Below are 17,111 nucleotides of genomic sequence, written 5' to 3' on the forward strand. Positions count from 1 at the left end.
TTCCTTTTCTCTGATTCCTTTCTAAATTTATGTACTTAAGATTAATACACATACATTCCCTCTATATCACAAAGTATTCAGGTTATCTTACCTTTATTTCAAATAAATCAGTAGCCTTGATCCAATAGGATATTGATTTATTCTCTTTATTATTTCAGTGATGTAATAATGAAATAAGGTAAGGATTTGAACATGTGACTACAACCAACAGATGGTAGGTCTTATTTGCTGGCAACAATACTCGACTGCCCATCTGTCTCGGCCGTGATCACACAGGGTATTAGATGTACCAAAATACTGATCTCTCAAAAACATAGAGTGCCAGGTTTTGGGGAATTAATACTGAATAAGGCTGTAGGGAATTACAGAGTAAACAGAAAGTATGTCCTCTAAGCTACAAGAGCTCATATCAAAGTCAGGAGATACAACAAACTTAAACAAAAATATGCCAGGTAGATATACAGAGGGCAGCTGACTTCTTAATGGTTCCAAAGCATGGCTCTCCTAACTGAATCAATATTTTGTGAGCTCTATGAGTAAGCTGAAAAGCAAACAGAAGAAATAATTTCTTCTGTAGATAACACTTTACCATTCAGGCAATGATTCTTTGGACATGATGCCAAAAGCACAAACAACAAAAGCAAAAATCAACACATGGGATTACATCAAACTCAAAAGCTTCTGCGTAGCAAAAGAAACAACCAATGGCAGCCTAGAGAATGGGAGAAAAGTTTTGTGAACCATATACTGGATAAGCGGTTAATATCCAAAACATATAAAGAACTAACAAAACAAACAACCCCCGCCCAACAATCTGATTAAAAAATGGACAGAACTACTATTTAGTAGTTCCAAAGAAGACAGCAAAATGGTCAAAAGGCACATGAAAAGATGCTCCACATCGCTAATCATCAGGGACATGCCAATCAAAACCACAATGAGATACCACCTCACACCTGTTAGAATGGCCATCATCAAGAAGAAAAGAGACAACACAGGTGCTGGCAAGGACGTGGTAACCCTTACACACTGTTGGTGGAAATATAAATTAGTCCAACCACTATGGAAAACAATATGGAGGTTCCTCAAAGAGTTAAAAATACATCTAAGGTATGATCCATCAATTCCATTTCTGGGTATATGCCCAAAGGAAATGAAAATATTTCAGTGAGATATATGCATATCTCTGTTTATCACAGCATTATTCACAATAGCCAAGATTATGGAGACAACCCAAATGATCACCAACAGATGAATGGATAAAAACAATGTGGTACATGTACATAAACAATGGACTATTACTCAGCTATGAGAAAGGAAGATATCCTCCCATTTGCAACAACATGGATAGACCTTGAGCACATGATGCTAAGTGAGATAAATCAGAGAAATACAAGTACAGTATGATATCACTTATATATGGAATCTAAAAAAGTCAAATCTATTAAAAAACAGAGAGTAAAATGGTGGTTACTGGGGATGGGAGGGATATGAGTGATGGTATTTAAGGGTACAAACTTGTAACAAGTAGTAAATAAGCCACAGAGATCTAATGCACAGGATAAAGAATACAATCAATAAAATTGTACTATAATGTGATAAATATTGCTCCAATGGCAATCATATTACAATAAATGTATGAAAGCAACTCGCTGTACACCTTAAATTTGCAAACTGTAACATGTCAAATTTATCAAATAAAAAAATTAAAAAAACTTGTTAGCTTTCTTTCTGCCCGTGGATGCTGCCGAGTAAGCATCATTAAAGTCTCCCCAGCCCCACTGCTGTCACGTCTAAATCAGAGTCCCCCAAAGAGCCCGAACAGCTGTGGAAGCTCTTCGTTGGTTTGAGCTTTGAACCAACCAATGAGAGTCTGAGGAGCCACCTGAGCAGTGGGGAACGCGCACAGACTGTGTGGTAACGAGGTTCCAAACACCAGGCGCTCCAGAGGCTTCGGGTTTGTCATGTATGCCACTGTGGAGGAGGTGGATGCAACCATGAAGGCGAGGCCACACGAGGTGGATGGAAGAGTTGTGGAGCCAAAGAGGGCCATCTCAAGAGAAGATTCTCAAAGACCTGGTGCCCACTTAACTGTGAAAAAGATTTTTGTTGGTGGCATTAAAGAAGACACTGAAGAACATCACCTAAGAGATTATTTTGAATAGTATGGGGAAAAAAGTGACTGGCTGAGGCAGTGGCAAAAAGAGAGGCTTTGCTTTTGTACCACTTGATGGCCATGACTCCACAGACAAGACTGTCATTCAGAAATGCCACACTGTGAAGTAAGGAAAGCCCCATCTAAGCAAGAGATGGCTAGTGCCTCATCCAGCCAAAGAGATCAAAGTGGTTCTGGAAACTTTGGTGGTGGTCGTGGAGGGGGTTTTGGTGGGAATGACAGCTTTGGTCGTGGAGGAAACTTCAATGGCCAAGGTGGCTCTGGTGGCAGCGGTGGCGGGGGATATGGTGGCAGTGGGGACGGCTATAATGGGTTTGGTAATGACGGAAGCAATTCTGGAGGTGGCGGAAGCTACAATGATTTTGGCAACTACAACAATCAATGTTCAAATTTTGGACCCATGAAAGGAGGAAACTTTGGAGGCAGAAGTTCTGGCCCCTATGGGGGATGAGGCCAATACTTTGCCAAACCACGAAACCAAGGTGGCTATGGCAGTTCCAGCAGCAGAAGTAGCAATGGCAGTGGCAGGAGGTTTTAATTACTGCCAGGAAACAAAGCTTAGCAGGAGAGGAGAGCCAGAGAAGTGACAGGGAAGCTACAGCTTACAACAGATTTGGGAACTCAACCAAACACAGAGGTGGCGGGGCCTAGTTGCTACAAAGACATGTTTTAGACCAGCGGTCCCCAACCTTTTTGGCACCAGGGACTGGTTTCGTGGAAGACAATTTTTCCATGGATTGTGGGGGGGGGGGATGGTTCAGGTGGTAATGCGAGCGATGGGGAGCGGCAGATGAAGCTTCACTCACTCGCCTGCCACTCACCTCCTGCTGTGTGGCCCGGTTCCTAACAGGCCACAGACCAGTAGTGGTCCGCGGCCCAGGGGTTGGGGACCCCTGTTTTAGACAATACTCCTGTGTATGGGCAAAAAAAACCCCAAGGACTATATTTGTGACTAATTGTATAATAGGTTATTTTAGTTTCTATTCTGTGGAAAGTGTAAAGCATTTCAACAAAGGGTTTTAATATAGATTTTTTTTGTACCCACGATGTTGACTGCTAAATGTAATAGTCTGAATAAATGTGACACTGAATACATGTGTCTTAAAAACAAAAACAAAAACAAAAACCAACTTGTTAAACTGAAATAAAACCAAAAACCCCAAAAAAACCTTTTGCCATTCTAATCCTAGCAGGCAGACAGGCCAGTGATCATATTTCCTCCAAGCCTGCTTCTTTCTCTACTATCCTCTTTCTTGGCAAACACTAACCAGTCATGCAGCCTGAGAGTCATCCTTGACTTTCTCCTCCCTCCAGCCTCACATTCAATTAATGACTGAGGTCTGAGAACTCCACTGCAAAAGATGCCTTGAATCCAGCCCCTTCATTCTCCTTACCACTAATTTAGTTTAGATCTTTATAACTTCTAACATGAATTATTCCAAATGCTCTCTTAAATGGTCTCCCCATCTTTGGTGAAACCCTACTCCAATCCATTTTGCACAGACTTGTTATCTACAGATAAAATAAAAGCTTCTTAGAATGGCCCTTCATAACTCAGACCCTACCTATATCTCCCATCTTATCTCCTACACCATATACCTTCCACCTTATACCTCTTAGATACAGGTCAAAGTTACTTTATAGCTCCTTGAGGAATTATTGGTCTTTTTTAAGGGAGTAGAGCATACTGTGCACAGGCTCTGAGGTCAGTGGTGGGTGAGTGATGGACCCACCATTTACTAGCTGTGATCACAGGCAAGTGACTTAACAGCTCTGTGCCTTGGTTTTCTCATCTGTGAATCAGGGATAACAACAATACTTACCTCTAGATTGCTGCAGGAATAAAATAAAATAAGCACAAAAAACCTCACATGGGAAGCATTGCATATTAACTAGGTTTTTTTAAAAAAATAAATCTATTTATTTTATTTGTATTTATTTTTGGCTGCATTGGGTCTTCGTTGCTGCGTGCGGGCTTTCTCTAGTTGCGGCGAGCAGGGGCTACTCTTCGTGGCGGTGCGCGGTCTTCTCATTGCGGTGGCTTCTCTTGGTGTAGAGCACGGGCTCTAGGCGCACGGGCTTCAGTAGTTGCGGCACGCAGGCTCAGTAGTTGTGGTGCATGAGCTTAGTTGCTCCGTGGCATGTGGGATCTTTCCGGACCAGGGCTCGAACCCGTGTCCCCTGCACTGGCAGGCGGATTCTTAACCACTGTGCCACCAGGGAAGCCCCTAACTAGGTTTTATTATTAGTATTATTACTCCCTCTGCCTTTCCATGTTATATGGTTCCCTCTGTTTCTGGCATGCTCAACTGCCATCTTCCTTTCCCAGGCTATGTGGACTCTCCTTCCCTTCTCCTCTACTCTCTTCCCAGTGCCAGGCACACCTCAGCAGGGCTTGTCTTTGTTCCTGCAGCACCTTGTACTCTGTCCAACTGTAGAAAATCATAGCAGCTCTCCCTCTAGACTAAAAGCTCTGTAAATGCTAGGATTGGATTTTGTTCCCTGTATAAGCAGGACTAAGCACAAGGCCAGTAGGCAGACTACACTCAGTAAATGTTTGCTGAAGAAATAAATCATCTCGTCTGAGGCCTCACCCACCTGAATCCTTTTAACCTCTAAGAAAGAGCTATTACCATAGGAGAGATTCTTTATGTTTTGCTACAAATGACTTGTAATCTTCCCATAGTGACCCAGCTAGTAGAGGCCACAAAGAGATGAGTTAAAAAAAATATCTGTCCATCTTGAATAGACATTTTTCCAAAGAAGACATACAGATACCTAACACATGAAAAGATGCTCAACACTGCTAATTATTAGAGAAATGCAAATCAAAATCACAATGAGGTATTACCTCACACCTGTCAGAATGGCTATCATCAAAAAGTCTACAAATAACAAATGTTGGCGAGGATGTGGAGAAAAGGGAACTCTTGTACACTATTGGTGGGAATGTAAATTAGTGCAGCCGCTATGGAAAACAGTATGGAGGTTCCTTAAAAAGCTAAAAACAGGACTACCATATGATCCAGCAATCCCACCCCTGGGTATACATATGAAAAAAACAAAAACACTAGTTTGAAAAGATACATGCACTCTAATGTTCATAGCAGCACTATTTAATATAGCCAAGACATGGAAACAACCCAAGTGCCCATCAGACGAATGGATTAAGAAGATGTACATATATATATATATATATATATATATACACACACACTGGAATATTACTCAGCCACATAAAAGAATGAAATACTGCCATCTGCAGCAATGTAGTTGGACGTACAGAATATTATGCTTAGTGAAACAAGACAGAGATAGACAAATACTGTATAATATCACTTATATGTGGAACCTAAAAAATAATACAAATGAATGTATATGCAGAACAGAAGCAGACTCACAGATATAGAAAACAAACCTGTGGTTACCGAAGGGGAAAAGGAAGAAGGGAGGGACAAATTAGGGGTATTAACAGATACAAACTACTATATAGTTTGTATATTTGGAATGAAGTGAGAGAGTGGCATGGACATATATACACTACCAAATGTAAAATGGATGGCTACTGGGAAGCAGCCGCATAGCACAGGGAGATCAGCTCGGTGCTTTGTGTCCCCCTAGAGGGGTGGGATAGGGAAGGTGGGAGGGAGACCCAAGAGGGAGGAGATATGGGGATATATGTATAGCTGATTCACTTTGTTATACAGCAGAAACTAACACACCATTGTAAAACAATTATACTCCAATAAAGATATAAAAATAAAATAAAGTAAAATAGGTAAGTAACACGGATATACTGTATAGCACAGGGAATTACACCCATTATCTTGTAATAACCTACAATGGAATTTAATCTGCAAAAATACTGACTCACTATGCTGTACACCTGAAACTAACATAATACTGTAAATCAACTATACTTCAATTTAAAAAAAAGTCACTAACTCATATAGTCTATTTCATTAATAAGAACACGATTAAAAACATAACATCCATGACTCACAGAAATGGAAACTATTAACGTAAAAAATTTAAAATTGAAGTTAGTCAGTGGTAAAGCACCCTTTCAAACTCTGGAAACATGAATTGATAAGGTATTGGTGTACATATGTGCTTTAAAGTGGGAATTATTTTAAGTAGCTTACAGTCAAAGGAGTACAACTCAGCACATTATTCTTCATATCAAGAAATCAGTGATCATTCAAAAGGTCTTTTACCTTTAATTAAGAGGATATTATTGCTTAAGAATCTGAAAGCCATGAAGAAGGGGAACATTTTGCATAGGATTAAGATGCAATTTATTTCTACATTATAGAGATCTTAAATCAGTATGCTTGTTCCTTGACAGTAACAATTATTCAACACCTCAAGAAAACAACATGAATTACCAAGTTAGGTATAAAACAAGCTACAAGTTATATATTTTACAACACAGGGAATAGAGCCGATATTTTATAATAACTATAAACGGAGTATAACTTTTAAAAATTGCGAATCACTATATGGTACACCCACAACTTATGTAATATTGTACAGCAACTATACTTCAATTAAAAGAAAAAGCCTTGCACTGAAAAAAAAACATGAATTAAATTGAATACTTGTGTAATTGTTGACAGTCTTAGTGGTGGTCCATTTGTTCTATTATTACTACTACTACTACACATTGCAACAATTCTTTGCTATACTCTTACTAATGATTTTGTTTAAGCAAGTAATTTTTGAGAAATTGTGAGACTTTTCATTTATTTCATATTTATATTATGGATAGGAATTATGCTATCCAGAAGAAATTTCTTATATCTATGTTTCAACAAAGCTACTTAAAGCAATAAGAAGGCACTTACCACAACTTGTAGCACCTGTTCGTTGTGAAGTGAGGAAGAGGAAGAGGATGAAGAGGAGGAGGAAGAAGAGGAAGAGGAGGAAGAAGAGGAAGAAGAGGAGGAAGAATAAGAAGAGGGAGAGTCAGCCATCATTTGGCCTAAAGTCTGCATCAGCGTTTTCCCCAGAAGAAAAAAAGAGCTGAACATGGCAATTACACCAAACACCATTCCAAAATTGAACCTGTCAAGAGGAAAAAAATTACATAAATGTACAATTCCTCACAATTCACGGACTAAAAAATTCATTAACCAGCCACCTTTTATAGCTTCAAAACAATGTCTAAAAATTTCAATAACTCTGCTTCTTTTTCGTACTTGAAGTTCAGATACTTGACTGAAGCATGGGCACTAGTCTCTTTAAGCAGTTATAATTTACAATTCTCTCATAACTGAAGAGGCTGAATGTTGTTCCCAATAAAAAGTTTGTTTCCTCTCATATTTTTTTGCTCATTTACATAGCATTGTTTTGATCTTGTTCTCATGTAGTTATGAAAGCTCTTTCGACATTATAGACATCTGTTCTTTTTCATCTACCAATTCTTTTGTTTGCATTTTATTTTACTTGAATTTTGTAATAAGCTTAAATATTAACATGGTAAAACTTAACAACAGTTTCTTTCTTCTACTGTTTTAATAATTAGAAATCACTCCTCTATAGTTGGGAATAATCTATTACATTTTCTAACTTTTTGATAAGTTGTGTTTTTCAAGGCACTTGTCCATTTCATCTTAATAGTCAAATTTATAGGTATACAACGGTTCACAATAGTTTCTTTTTTCTTTTTTTTTTTTTTTGCGGTACACGGGCCTCTCACTGTTGTGGCCTCTCCCGTTGCGGAGCACAGGCTCCAGACGCGCAGGCTCAGCAGCCATGGCTCACGGGCCCAGCCGCTCTGCGGCATGTGGGATCTTCCCGGACCGGGGCACGAACCCGTGTACCCTGCAACGACAGGTGGACTCTCAACCACTGCGCCACCAGGGAAGCCCTCACAATAGTTTCATTTTTCAAAATGAGTCTCACTCCATTCTCTCACTGCCAAGGGCTTGGGTTCAATCCCTGGTTGGGGAACTAAAATCCCAGAAGCTGCATGGTGTGGCCAAAAAATATATAAATAAATAAATAAAAATAAAATAAAACAAGTCTCAGAATCTATAGTAATGTTTCTCCTTTCAATTCTGATTTTTAGTTATTTTGTTTGCTTTTTTTCTTGATCAGTCATGGTAGGGTTTTATTAATTTTATTAATCTTTTCAAAGTACCAATTTTTGGCTTATCTGATTTTCTCTACTGTATACTTTCTATTTCACTGATTTCTGTTCTTATCTTTATTGTTTCTATTTTGTTTGCTTTGATTTGCTGTTGCATTTTCTGCTTTTTGATGACCTGATTGTTTATATTTAGCTCTACTCTAGTTGGAGCTAAATTTTTAACAAAAAGGAATTTCGACAAAGGCCCCCTACTGCCATATTAGAAATTCTGTCAAGTACAGAAACTGTCAGTCTCTAGGGTGTCCCAGAGATCACTGTAAACCTCCTAACCATAAACACTATAAACCATGATTTTAAAAATATTTTAAATTAAAGGGATATGCCTGGCATAGCCAGAGGGCTCCAGGACCCTGCTGCTGTAACCTGGCTGGCCATTTTCCTGATTGGTTTGTGTGTATGCCTTACTGGATGATAAGTATTTTAAATATCCTTGCCCTGGATGGGTATCACAGAAGAATTATAGAGGAAAGCCTGCAGACTTTTGGGAGCCCTATGACTCCCAGGACCCTTGTTTCTATGTGTCATGATGGGGGAGAGAAATCTCCAGGATTATTTTCCTGGTGGAAAACGCTCCATATGCTTTTTGCCTTTCTATTGGTGCATAACTTACACAAAGTGCCTAAGTCTGAAACGTACAGCTCATTGAATTTTTACATATGTGTACCGATGTATCCATCACCCAGGTCAAGACATAGAACCTTGATTTTGAATGTATGCAAAAGCACAATGATGCAATCTCATGAATCTTTATAAAGCCAGAAAGTTTTTACATTGTCAACATTTTAAAACTCAATAAATTGAAAATGATGGAAACAGTTCATTTAACAAGTATTTCTCATGATCACAAATGACTAATTTAAACCAAAAAGAGAAAATAAAGAATACCACTGGTAAAGCATCCTTGCTTTCCGCCGTCCCCAACTGTAAAATGCACGATTGAAAACAGCAGTCTGCCATCTTATGTGAAAAGGGGAGATGCTCACTCCGTTGTTTTCCAGCCAGTCTTCATAAGAATGCTTAAAATACACAGATGACTAAGAGAGAAAGAAAAGTTCCACATCACTGAATTTTGAAGAATAATTTATAAGGTTTAAGAAAATAAAAGTGTTTTCTACAGGAAAGCAAGATACTGACTAATCAAATGTTTATGATTTTAAAGCTTTATGTTTATTCTTCAGGATATTAAAGTAAGAGTCTTGGATTAGCTGATCTGCTGAAGTCAGGGTCTGGCAAACTATGGCCCATGGGCAAAAAAGTTTGCTGACCTTTGCTTAGAACATCATTGTCCAATAGACATATAATGTGAGCTACAAGTGCAAGCCACATATGTAATTTTTAATTTTCTAGTAGCCGAATTTTAAAAGGCAAACAGAAACAGAGATTAATTTAAATGTATTTTTAACTCAAAATATCAAGATATCATTCAGAATATAATTAATATACTGAAACACCTCACATTCTATTTATTTACTTACGCATTAAGTCTTTGAAATTCAGTGTCAGCTTTACACTTACAGCACATCTCTATTCGGACTAGCCCCATTTCAAATGCTAGATGGCCACATGTAGTTAGTGGCTACCATACTGGACAGCACAGGTCTAGAAGCCTTGTTACCAGAGAAAGAGGTCTTTTGTTGTAATTAAAAAAGACCCCCAGCCAATCCAACAGAGGGGACAGGTTAGTTGGAATTGGTGCTTTCTATCCTCTTCTGAGCAACAACCCTAAGAAATTAGGCTGAATTTGACCATGAAAAAGTACAAAACTTATCTAAAGCCACCTTGGTCTCAGTAACTTCTTACATTCTTCACTGTTGGGGAGACAGCTGCTTATACGCAGCCTAGCAAAGAGTTTAATCTTTAGGGAAGTTTGAAGTCCTTGAGTAATGTAAGATTTTGGATAACATAAGGCTGTTTTACATACACTGCCTCTTACCTCTTACAGTAAGTATGGTTAAGTATTTTGTCATATAGATGCCCATCCATTTGAGAAACTTATCTAGAAGGATATTTCAGCCCTATCACAGTCATAAAATGACCTGAGTCTGAATATAGGTATCTGTTTGCCTTTGGATCCATAATGCTCTCTGCTCTCAATCTTCAGGTGAAGTTATTAAAACTGCTTGTCTTCTAGGACTTGGAAAAGGAGAGTGACACACCCCTCCAGGTGTCTACTGAGGAAATCCTAGACAAACCAAGAGTGGAACAGCAGACCAAGTTAGAAGCAGAGAAGCTGAAGGTGCAGGCTCCTAAAACCTGAGGTCTCTCCATTCCCCAAGCGGACACTCTGAATGAGAGATCGGTCTTTCGCTCAAGGAATAGTGCTCTCTTAGCGAGTTAGGAGCTGTTACTGAAATTAAAGTGACATCCTGATCACCTCACACACTGGACCAGAGACTATAGAGGTTTGAAAAATTCTTTTTATTTTGGATTTTTGTCACACATGCAACATGAAGAAATCATGCGGCTTTGTTTTTTCCAAACAACAAAATCACTGTTTAAACAAGCAGTGGCCTGTACTGCTCATGACATGCTAAGCACTGTGCCAAGTATGTGCAGAGAAAGCACCTGGGGATCTTATGAGGATGCAGATTCGGATTCTGTGGGTCAGGAATGAGGCCTGAGATTCTACATTTCTGACAGGCTCCCAGATGATGCCAAGCGCTGCTGGTCCTTGAATCTCAGGTTGAGTAACAAGGCTCTATGTAGATGAATTAATGAAATCCTCTCTATAATCTCAGGAGAGCTTTACAATTATTATGCCTATTTTAAAGATGAAGAAATGGAGGAACAGAGAGTAATTTGCCCAAGCTCTCAAGGGATAGGAAGTGGCAGAGCAGAGCTCTAAGGACTGCTCTAAGGATTGAAATGTATAATCTCCTCACTTTGCAAGTTTGAATGCAACAAAAGTATCATTTTGCTGTTAAGCCTAAACCACACAATACTAAACTACAGTATTCTATTTAAAACAGTATTCATAGCATGAAGGTTTTACTAGGCATGATTGGAATTTTCATTAAATATTTGAGAACTTACATGATTTTATTCCACGCATACAATACTCCCACCCCCAATATGCAATTCCGAAAGGCTGCCTGAAGCATGTGGTCAGACAACTGTCCATAATATCTGCTACCCAAATAAGAATGGACCGTGCACCCAGGGTGTGTGTGTGGGGAGGGGGTGGGAGTATTAAGGGGGGTTAGTGTGAAGAAACGGCGTCTAAGATACAAATTAGAATTCGAGTAGTCAGAAACTAGTTATCTGAAGCCTTGCTACTTTTAAGTATGGTCTGTAGATTGGCAGTATTGGTAGCACTTGGGAACTGGTTAGAAATGCAGAATCTTAGGCCCCCGCCCCAGACCTGCTGAATCAGAATGTGCATTTTAACTGGAACCCCAGATGGTCATAAGCACTTCAAAGTTTGAGACCACTGATGTAAATCACAACTTGATTTAGATTCATTCCAATACCAGTCTCTGGAGGGTTGTGGCCTTAAAGACAAAGAGGGCAAACAATGTCTTTCCCCGGAGGATATTTTATTTCCTCCCAGGTGAAATGCCGCGGTGTTTGGCAGGGCCCCGGCCCTCCCGAACCCACTACCGGCGCCTCCCGGGCAGGACCCGAAGGCTGCGGGGCCTGCAGAGCCCCGCAATGAGACTGCGGCGGCTGCGCAAGCCGCCACACCCCTCCCGCGGCCAGCCGTGCTTTATTTACTCCATGGGACCGGGCGCCACGCGGAAGCCCGCACGTGGGTTCCGGTCGCACGGCTTTCAGCCCGGGAGGCACAAGGCAGGGGAAGAGAAAAGGCCTAGGACCTTGCGCCCGGGCCCTGGCACCGCGGGCTTGGGCCTTAGGCCCGAGGCCCTCACCTTCAACACCAAGTCGGTCAGGTAGACGGCAGTCCAGCCGCCCACCACCACCACCACCAGCGATACCGGAATCATGGCAACGGCGGGGGCAGCGGAGGAAAGGCGAGCGCCGGCGTCCTCCCTGCGAGCCGCAACCAGCCGGCCGCGCGGCGCCTACAGCCCCAGCATCTGCGCAGGAACCCAGCTGCCACCGGCTCCTTTTTCGTGGTGGCGTCGTTTCCTTCCGGATCCTTCTGGTGGGTCGCACGAAAGGCAGTGTGCGCACCGGAAAAGGGCGTGGGGGCTTATTTTCGCGGGGCACTCGGGCGTCGCTGTCTAGGCTGCGGCTGCCAGCCCTCTAGCGATTTCTTAGGCTATGGCCCTCCCTGCTGTCTGCTCTCCATTCTCCGGTTTTGGTCTGGAGTTTGCGGTTCCTTTTAATCTAGTGGGGGTTAGGATAATCCCAAATAATAATCGTCTCCGCCGCTCAGACTCCGTCATAGGTATCCAGATTTAAGTTAATTATGTTTATTCGTTCTTTTTAGTGAAGCGTAATTTACATATAGCGAAAACATAATACGGATCTCAACTATTTCGATGAGTTTTGATAACTATATATCTGTGTACCCTAATAAAAATAGAGAACATTTCCATCTCAGAAATTTTCTTCGCTCGCTTCCTGGTTAATCCTCTCCTCGCCCTCCCATCACCCCTTTTCTAATTTTTAAATCTTTGTGTAAATAGAATCATACAATAAGTACTCTTTTGTGTTCGGCTTATTTCGTTCAACATGATTTTTTTGAGCTTTAGGATCTTTTCTCAACCTCTTCCATTATAAAATTTGAGATTGGTGCTACATTAAAAAAAAAGTTCTGAACATCTGTACATATTTTTTGTTGACGTGTACCTGATTATATATTGACCTGGAGCAGTGGTTCTCAACATTAGGATCACCAGGGGGCTTTAAAAATTCCTGATGCCCGTTCTGTAGCTTAGACCACTTGAATCAGAATTTCAGAATGAGATCCAAGCATCAGTATTTTTTAAACTCAGGTCATTCCATTGTGCAGCCAAGACTGAGAACCACGGAAGGAAAACTAGTATTTATGGAGTTTTGTTTGTTTGTTGTTTCTTTGTTTTTTGCATTCTCTTAAGGCCCAAGTCTTTAAAAGTTATTTGTTTTTACTTTTCTGGAAAATCATCATTAGCAATAGTAATACTAATACCGAAATATTGAGAACATAATACTAGCTTAAGAACAAGTATCCCAAATAAAACTGCACCCTCAGCCTTCTTCAAAGTAAAAATATAGTGTCATACTAGGAACCTGTATGACAGATACTGTTACTCATTTGCCTCACTCTCCCATACTTTTCCTAAAGTTTTAATAATTTAGCACCATATCTCCCTAGCTTCAAGAAACCTTATGACTCAGTTTTACACCTTCTTGCCTATATGTGTGTATATGTGTTGTTTTAAAATGTTTCAATTTATTCTGGACAAAGCTAGGTATAATTATAAAAGTTTATATTCAAGCACCCTGTGACTCCACAGTTTTCCATGTACAGGTATCCCGAAAGCATTAGTGCAGTTTTAGGTTTTGATACTTTCAGAAGTATAAATGCCAAAAACTTGCAAAAAGCATCACTTGAAAATTTATTGAAATTTCTTTTACACTATTTAATTTGGTGAATTTTGAGTAATTTTAAATTTCAATTTTTTTAGTCCCCCTAACTGAGGATGGCAAACGTTGACTGAAACAAAAAACTGAATTACATTTATTATTCAAAAATTCCCGAGACCTAAGAAGCATGAAAGAAATTTAAATAATTTTATTTTTCAAGTGATGTTTTGTGTAAGTTCATAGAGTTTGTACTTCTGAAGTTATTAAAGCTTAAAACTACACTAAGACTATTGGTATACTATTGTATTTGAACTGACCTTTGTTTGCTCTTGTATAATGACTGTAGCTTTTAACACTGTTCTTTCCTAGGATGAGAAAATTTACTTAAGAATTAAAATGTCTTCTCTTTTGTTAGCCTGAAGCCTTGTCTGGACCACTTGCTGGGACAAAAACCAGTTACTGTGTGGCTGATTAACCAAAATATGTAGGAAATGAGTTGATTGTGTTTTTCTGTTCCCAACCTAAAATTTTACTTGTTCAGCTGACTTGGTGTTCTCATCAGGGACCCAGCAGTCAAAACAAAACACTGAATAGAATCCTGCTGGTTTCTGGAATTTATCGGTAGTGGAAGCCAGCTGGTGGCAGCAGAAGAGACAAGACCTAGGATGCAAGGTGGCAGCAAAAAACACCTGTATTCCATAAGATCAAGGTATTCTTCCTTAGAAGAAATGTGACCTAATTTACAAATAGTTTCAGGTTTCTGTCAAGTAACTATCTTGAAGGACGCACAGCCAGGCTTTTATTCATATGATTTTTATTTAGTATTTTTTTTTAGAGGGGCACCAAAAATACATTTTGGCTGAATGCAAAACAGCTACATGTTAGGGACTTCCCTGGCTGTCCAGTGGTTAAGACTCCGTGCTTCCACTGCAGGGGGCACGGGTTCGATCCCTGGTTAGGGAACTAAGATCCCACATGCCACATGGCACGGCTGAAAACAAACAAACAAAAACCAGCTACATGTTAAAAATCAATATTTGGCTGAAGCGGAATATCACTATTATAAACTTCTGAGATACCAGAATCAACATGAAATATAAAAATTAGATAATATTAATTTTAAAATATTATAATTTTGTTGTTAAAATGTAAGTATTCAGATTTTTAGAGTTTGACATCCCCTTCAGGAGTATTTATTTCTCATCAGTGTAAGCTGATAGTTTGCTTCTGGGGTCATTATACTATATGTTTATGACACTAACTTACACCAGTCAGGATAAGCTAGGTTATGCTTAAGAAATAAGCCCTAAAATCCCACTGGCTTAAAATGAGAAAGATTTATTTTTTGTTTGTGCTGCATATCCAACAGGGGTTGGTAGACTGATGGAGACTCCATTTTATCATGCCCAGTTCTCAAAGTGAGGCTCAGGATTTAATGCAGCAGAGAGAGGACTAGAGTGTTTACCACTGGCTGTGAAATGCTATGGCCCAGACATGCACACGTTCCTTCCACTCCAGCTTCATGAGCCAAAACTAGTTAAATAGCTGTTCCTAATTTAAAGGGCAGAAGGAGTGTAATCCTCCGTATACCTAGAAGTAGAGAAGAATATACCTGGAAGTAAACAGTAGTGCCGTCTACCACATAAATAGATGCTCTCTTTCATCTATGGAGGGCAGTGTAACAGAAAATGTTTGGTTAGTGCTGCCATTATGGGATACTGCTAGTATTGATGTCGCCACAAAATTATTAAGCTTTCCTTTCTCTTTAATAGGAAGTGACTAAGATAAAGGCTCATGTCTGTTTTTTTTTTTTTTTTGGCCGCGCCACACGGCATGTGGGATCTTAGTTCTCCAACCAGGGATCGAACCCGCACCCTCTGCAGTGGAAATGCTGAGTCTTAACCACTGGACGGCCAGGGAAGTCCCTCATCTCTATTTTATATCCTCAGCTTGGTGTGGTTGCTGATGATGGTGCAGTTTGGTTGAAGCAGTCCCACAGACAGAAGCTTCTAGTCCCAGGTTAAGAAAATATTTTTTGAATCTTTTCTGAAAGTATTATCCACGCTTATATTTTTTACTCCAAATACACACACACACACACACACACACACAATATTTGCCTGCAACTGCTACTTTACACGGTCATGTGAATAAAATTTGTCCTTAAACCTTGGTTCTAAAACTGTGGCAAAGGAGCAATACAATTGGCCTTCAGGAAACCAGTCATCTGGGTTTTTCCATTTATATTTCAGTTTCATTTCATGTACACCAGTCTCAGCATCTTCCTGGAGTAGAATGATAAGAGAATCTTTTCAGCCACTGTCATGTAAGAAATACTTGTACTCTGAAATCATCAGTTTGATTACTTCTTCCTCAGGTTCCAGAAAGCAAAGTATTTTTCTCTGCAAGCAGTTTTAATAAGTTAAGATACATTGTTTTCATCTAAAAATCGTGTTATTTTAGTTTTGCTCTAGATGGCTTTTAAACACGTAGTAGCTGCTATTCCATCTTGTTTAAACATCTTATTAAATATATGACAAGGCGATTCAAAAACTTTTGGATGGCCACCGAGGCCAGGAGGCGACTGGAGTGCGTCAGCCCCGTGTGAGGAGCGCCGTGGGGCCAGTGGTACCAGATCTTGGAGGAGGTGTTCATTGAAGTTCAGGTGTCTCCAGGCACTCGCGCTCAGGATATCCAGTGCGGCCTGCAGAGCCGGCATGTGGCGCTGGCCGTGGGTGGCCACGAGATCCTCAAGGGCAAACTCTTTGATTCTACAATAGCTGATGAGGGAACCCGTGGACTCTGGAGGGTAGAAAAATGGTCCGTATTGTTCTTACAAAGAGAGATGCAGCAAATTGTTGGACTTCTATTCTGGAATCTGAGTATGCAGCTGATCCTTGGGTGCAAGACCAAATGCAGAGAAAACTTCCAGAAAGAAAATCCTGGTTTTGACTTCAGCAGAGCAGAAATCTCAGGAAACTACACTAAAGGTGGATCAGATTTCTCAAATCTCGAGAAATATCTGTGAACTTGCTGCATTTTGTGGATCCTAGCAAATGTTGCCAGCTTAATCAAAGGAACAGATTATGTGGTGGAAGAAAAATGTGGATGCCTACAGTTAACAAATTGCAAAATATATTTAAATATGGTTCTGAAAATTGCATTCAAATATGATTTACATAGGAAACAAATACTGTAGGAACTATTCTACTGATATATGGTAGCTTTTTTTTTGGACTTGTTTTTGCTCAGCATGAACTTTCATATGCTGCGGTTTACTAATTTCATATTTAACCTGTATTTTTAATA

The 17,111-nt window shown here is 39.9% G+C and overlaps 1 protein-coding gene and 2 pseudogenes across 2 annotated transcripts in view; 2 read left to right on the top strand and 1 right to left on the bottom strand.

Annotated features, from left to right (window-relative positions):
• LOC132482328 (membrane-bound transcription factor site-2 protease) overlaps positions 1 to 12,409 on the bottom strand; it is a 39,256-nt gene extending 26,847 nt beyond the window's left edge. For both annotated transcript variants that reach the window (XM_060087575.1, XM_060087574.1), the window contains exons 1-3: positions 12,200 to 12,409; positions 9,216 to 9,364; positions 7,024 to 7,243 (exon numbers count right to left, since the gene is read on the bottom strand). In XM_060087575.1, coding sequence (XP_059943558.1) covers positions 7,024 to 7,243; positions 9,216 to 9,364; positions 12,200 to 12,274 — 444 coding nt within the window. In that variant the 5' untranslated portion in view covers positions 12,275 to 12,409. The remainder of the gene's footprint in view (positions 1 to 7,023; positions 7,244 to 9,215; positions 9,365 to 12,199) is intronic.
• Positions 496 to 2,771, top strand: LOC132482589 (heterogeneous nuclear ribonucleoprotein A1-like; annotated as a pseudogene).
• A 145-nt stretch (positions 12,410 to 12,554) lies between the features above and the next one.
• LOC132481767 (nudC domain-containing protein 2-like) lies at positions 12,555 to 16,830 on the top strand (annotated as a pseudogene).
• The last annotated feature ends 281 nt before the right edge of the window (positions 16,831 to 17,111 follow it).

The sequence above is a fragment of the Mesoplodon densirostris genome, chromosome X (assembly GCF_025265405.1).
Source record: "Mesoplodon densirostris isolate mMesDen1 chromosome X, mMesDen1 primary haplotype, whole genome shotgun sequence".
In the NCBI taxonomy this organism is placed as follows: Eukaryota; Metazoa; Chordata; class Mammalia; order Artiodactyla; family Ziphiidae; genus Mesoplodon; species Mesoplodon densirostris.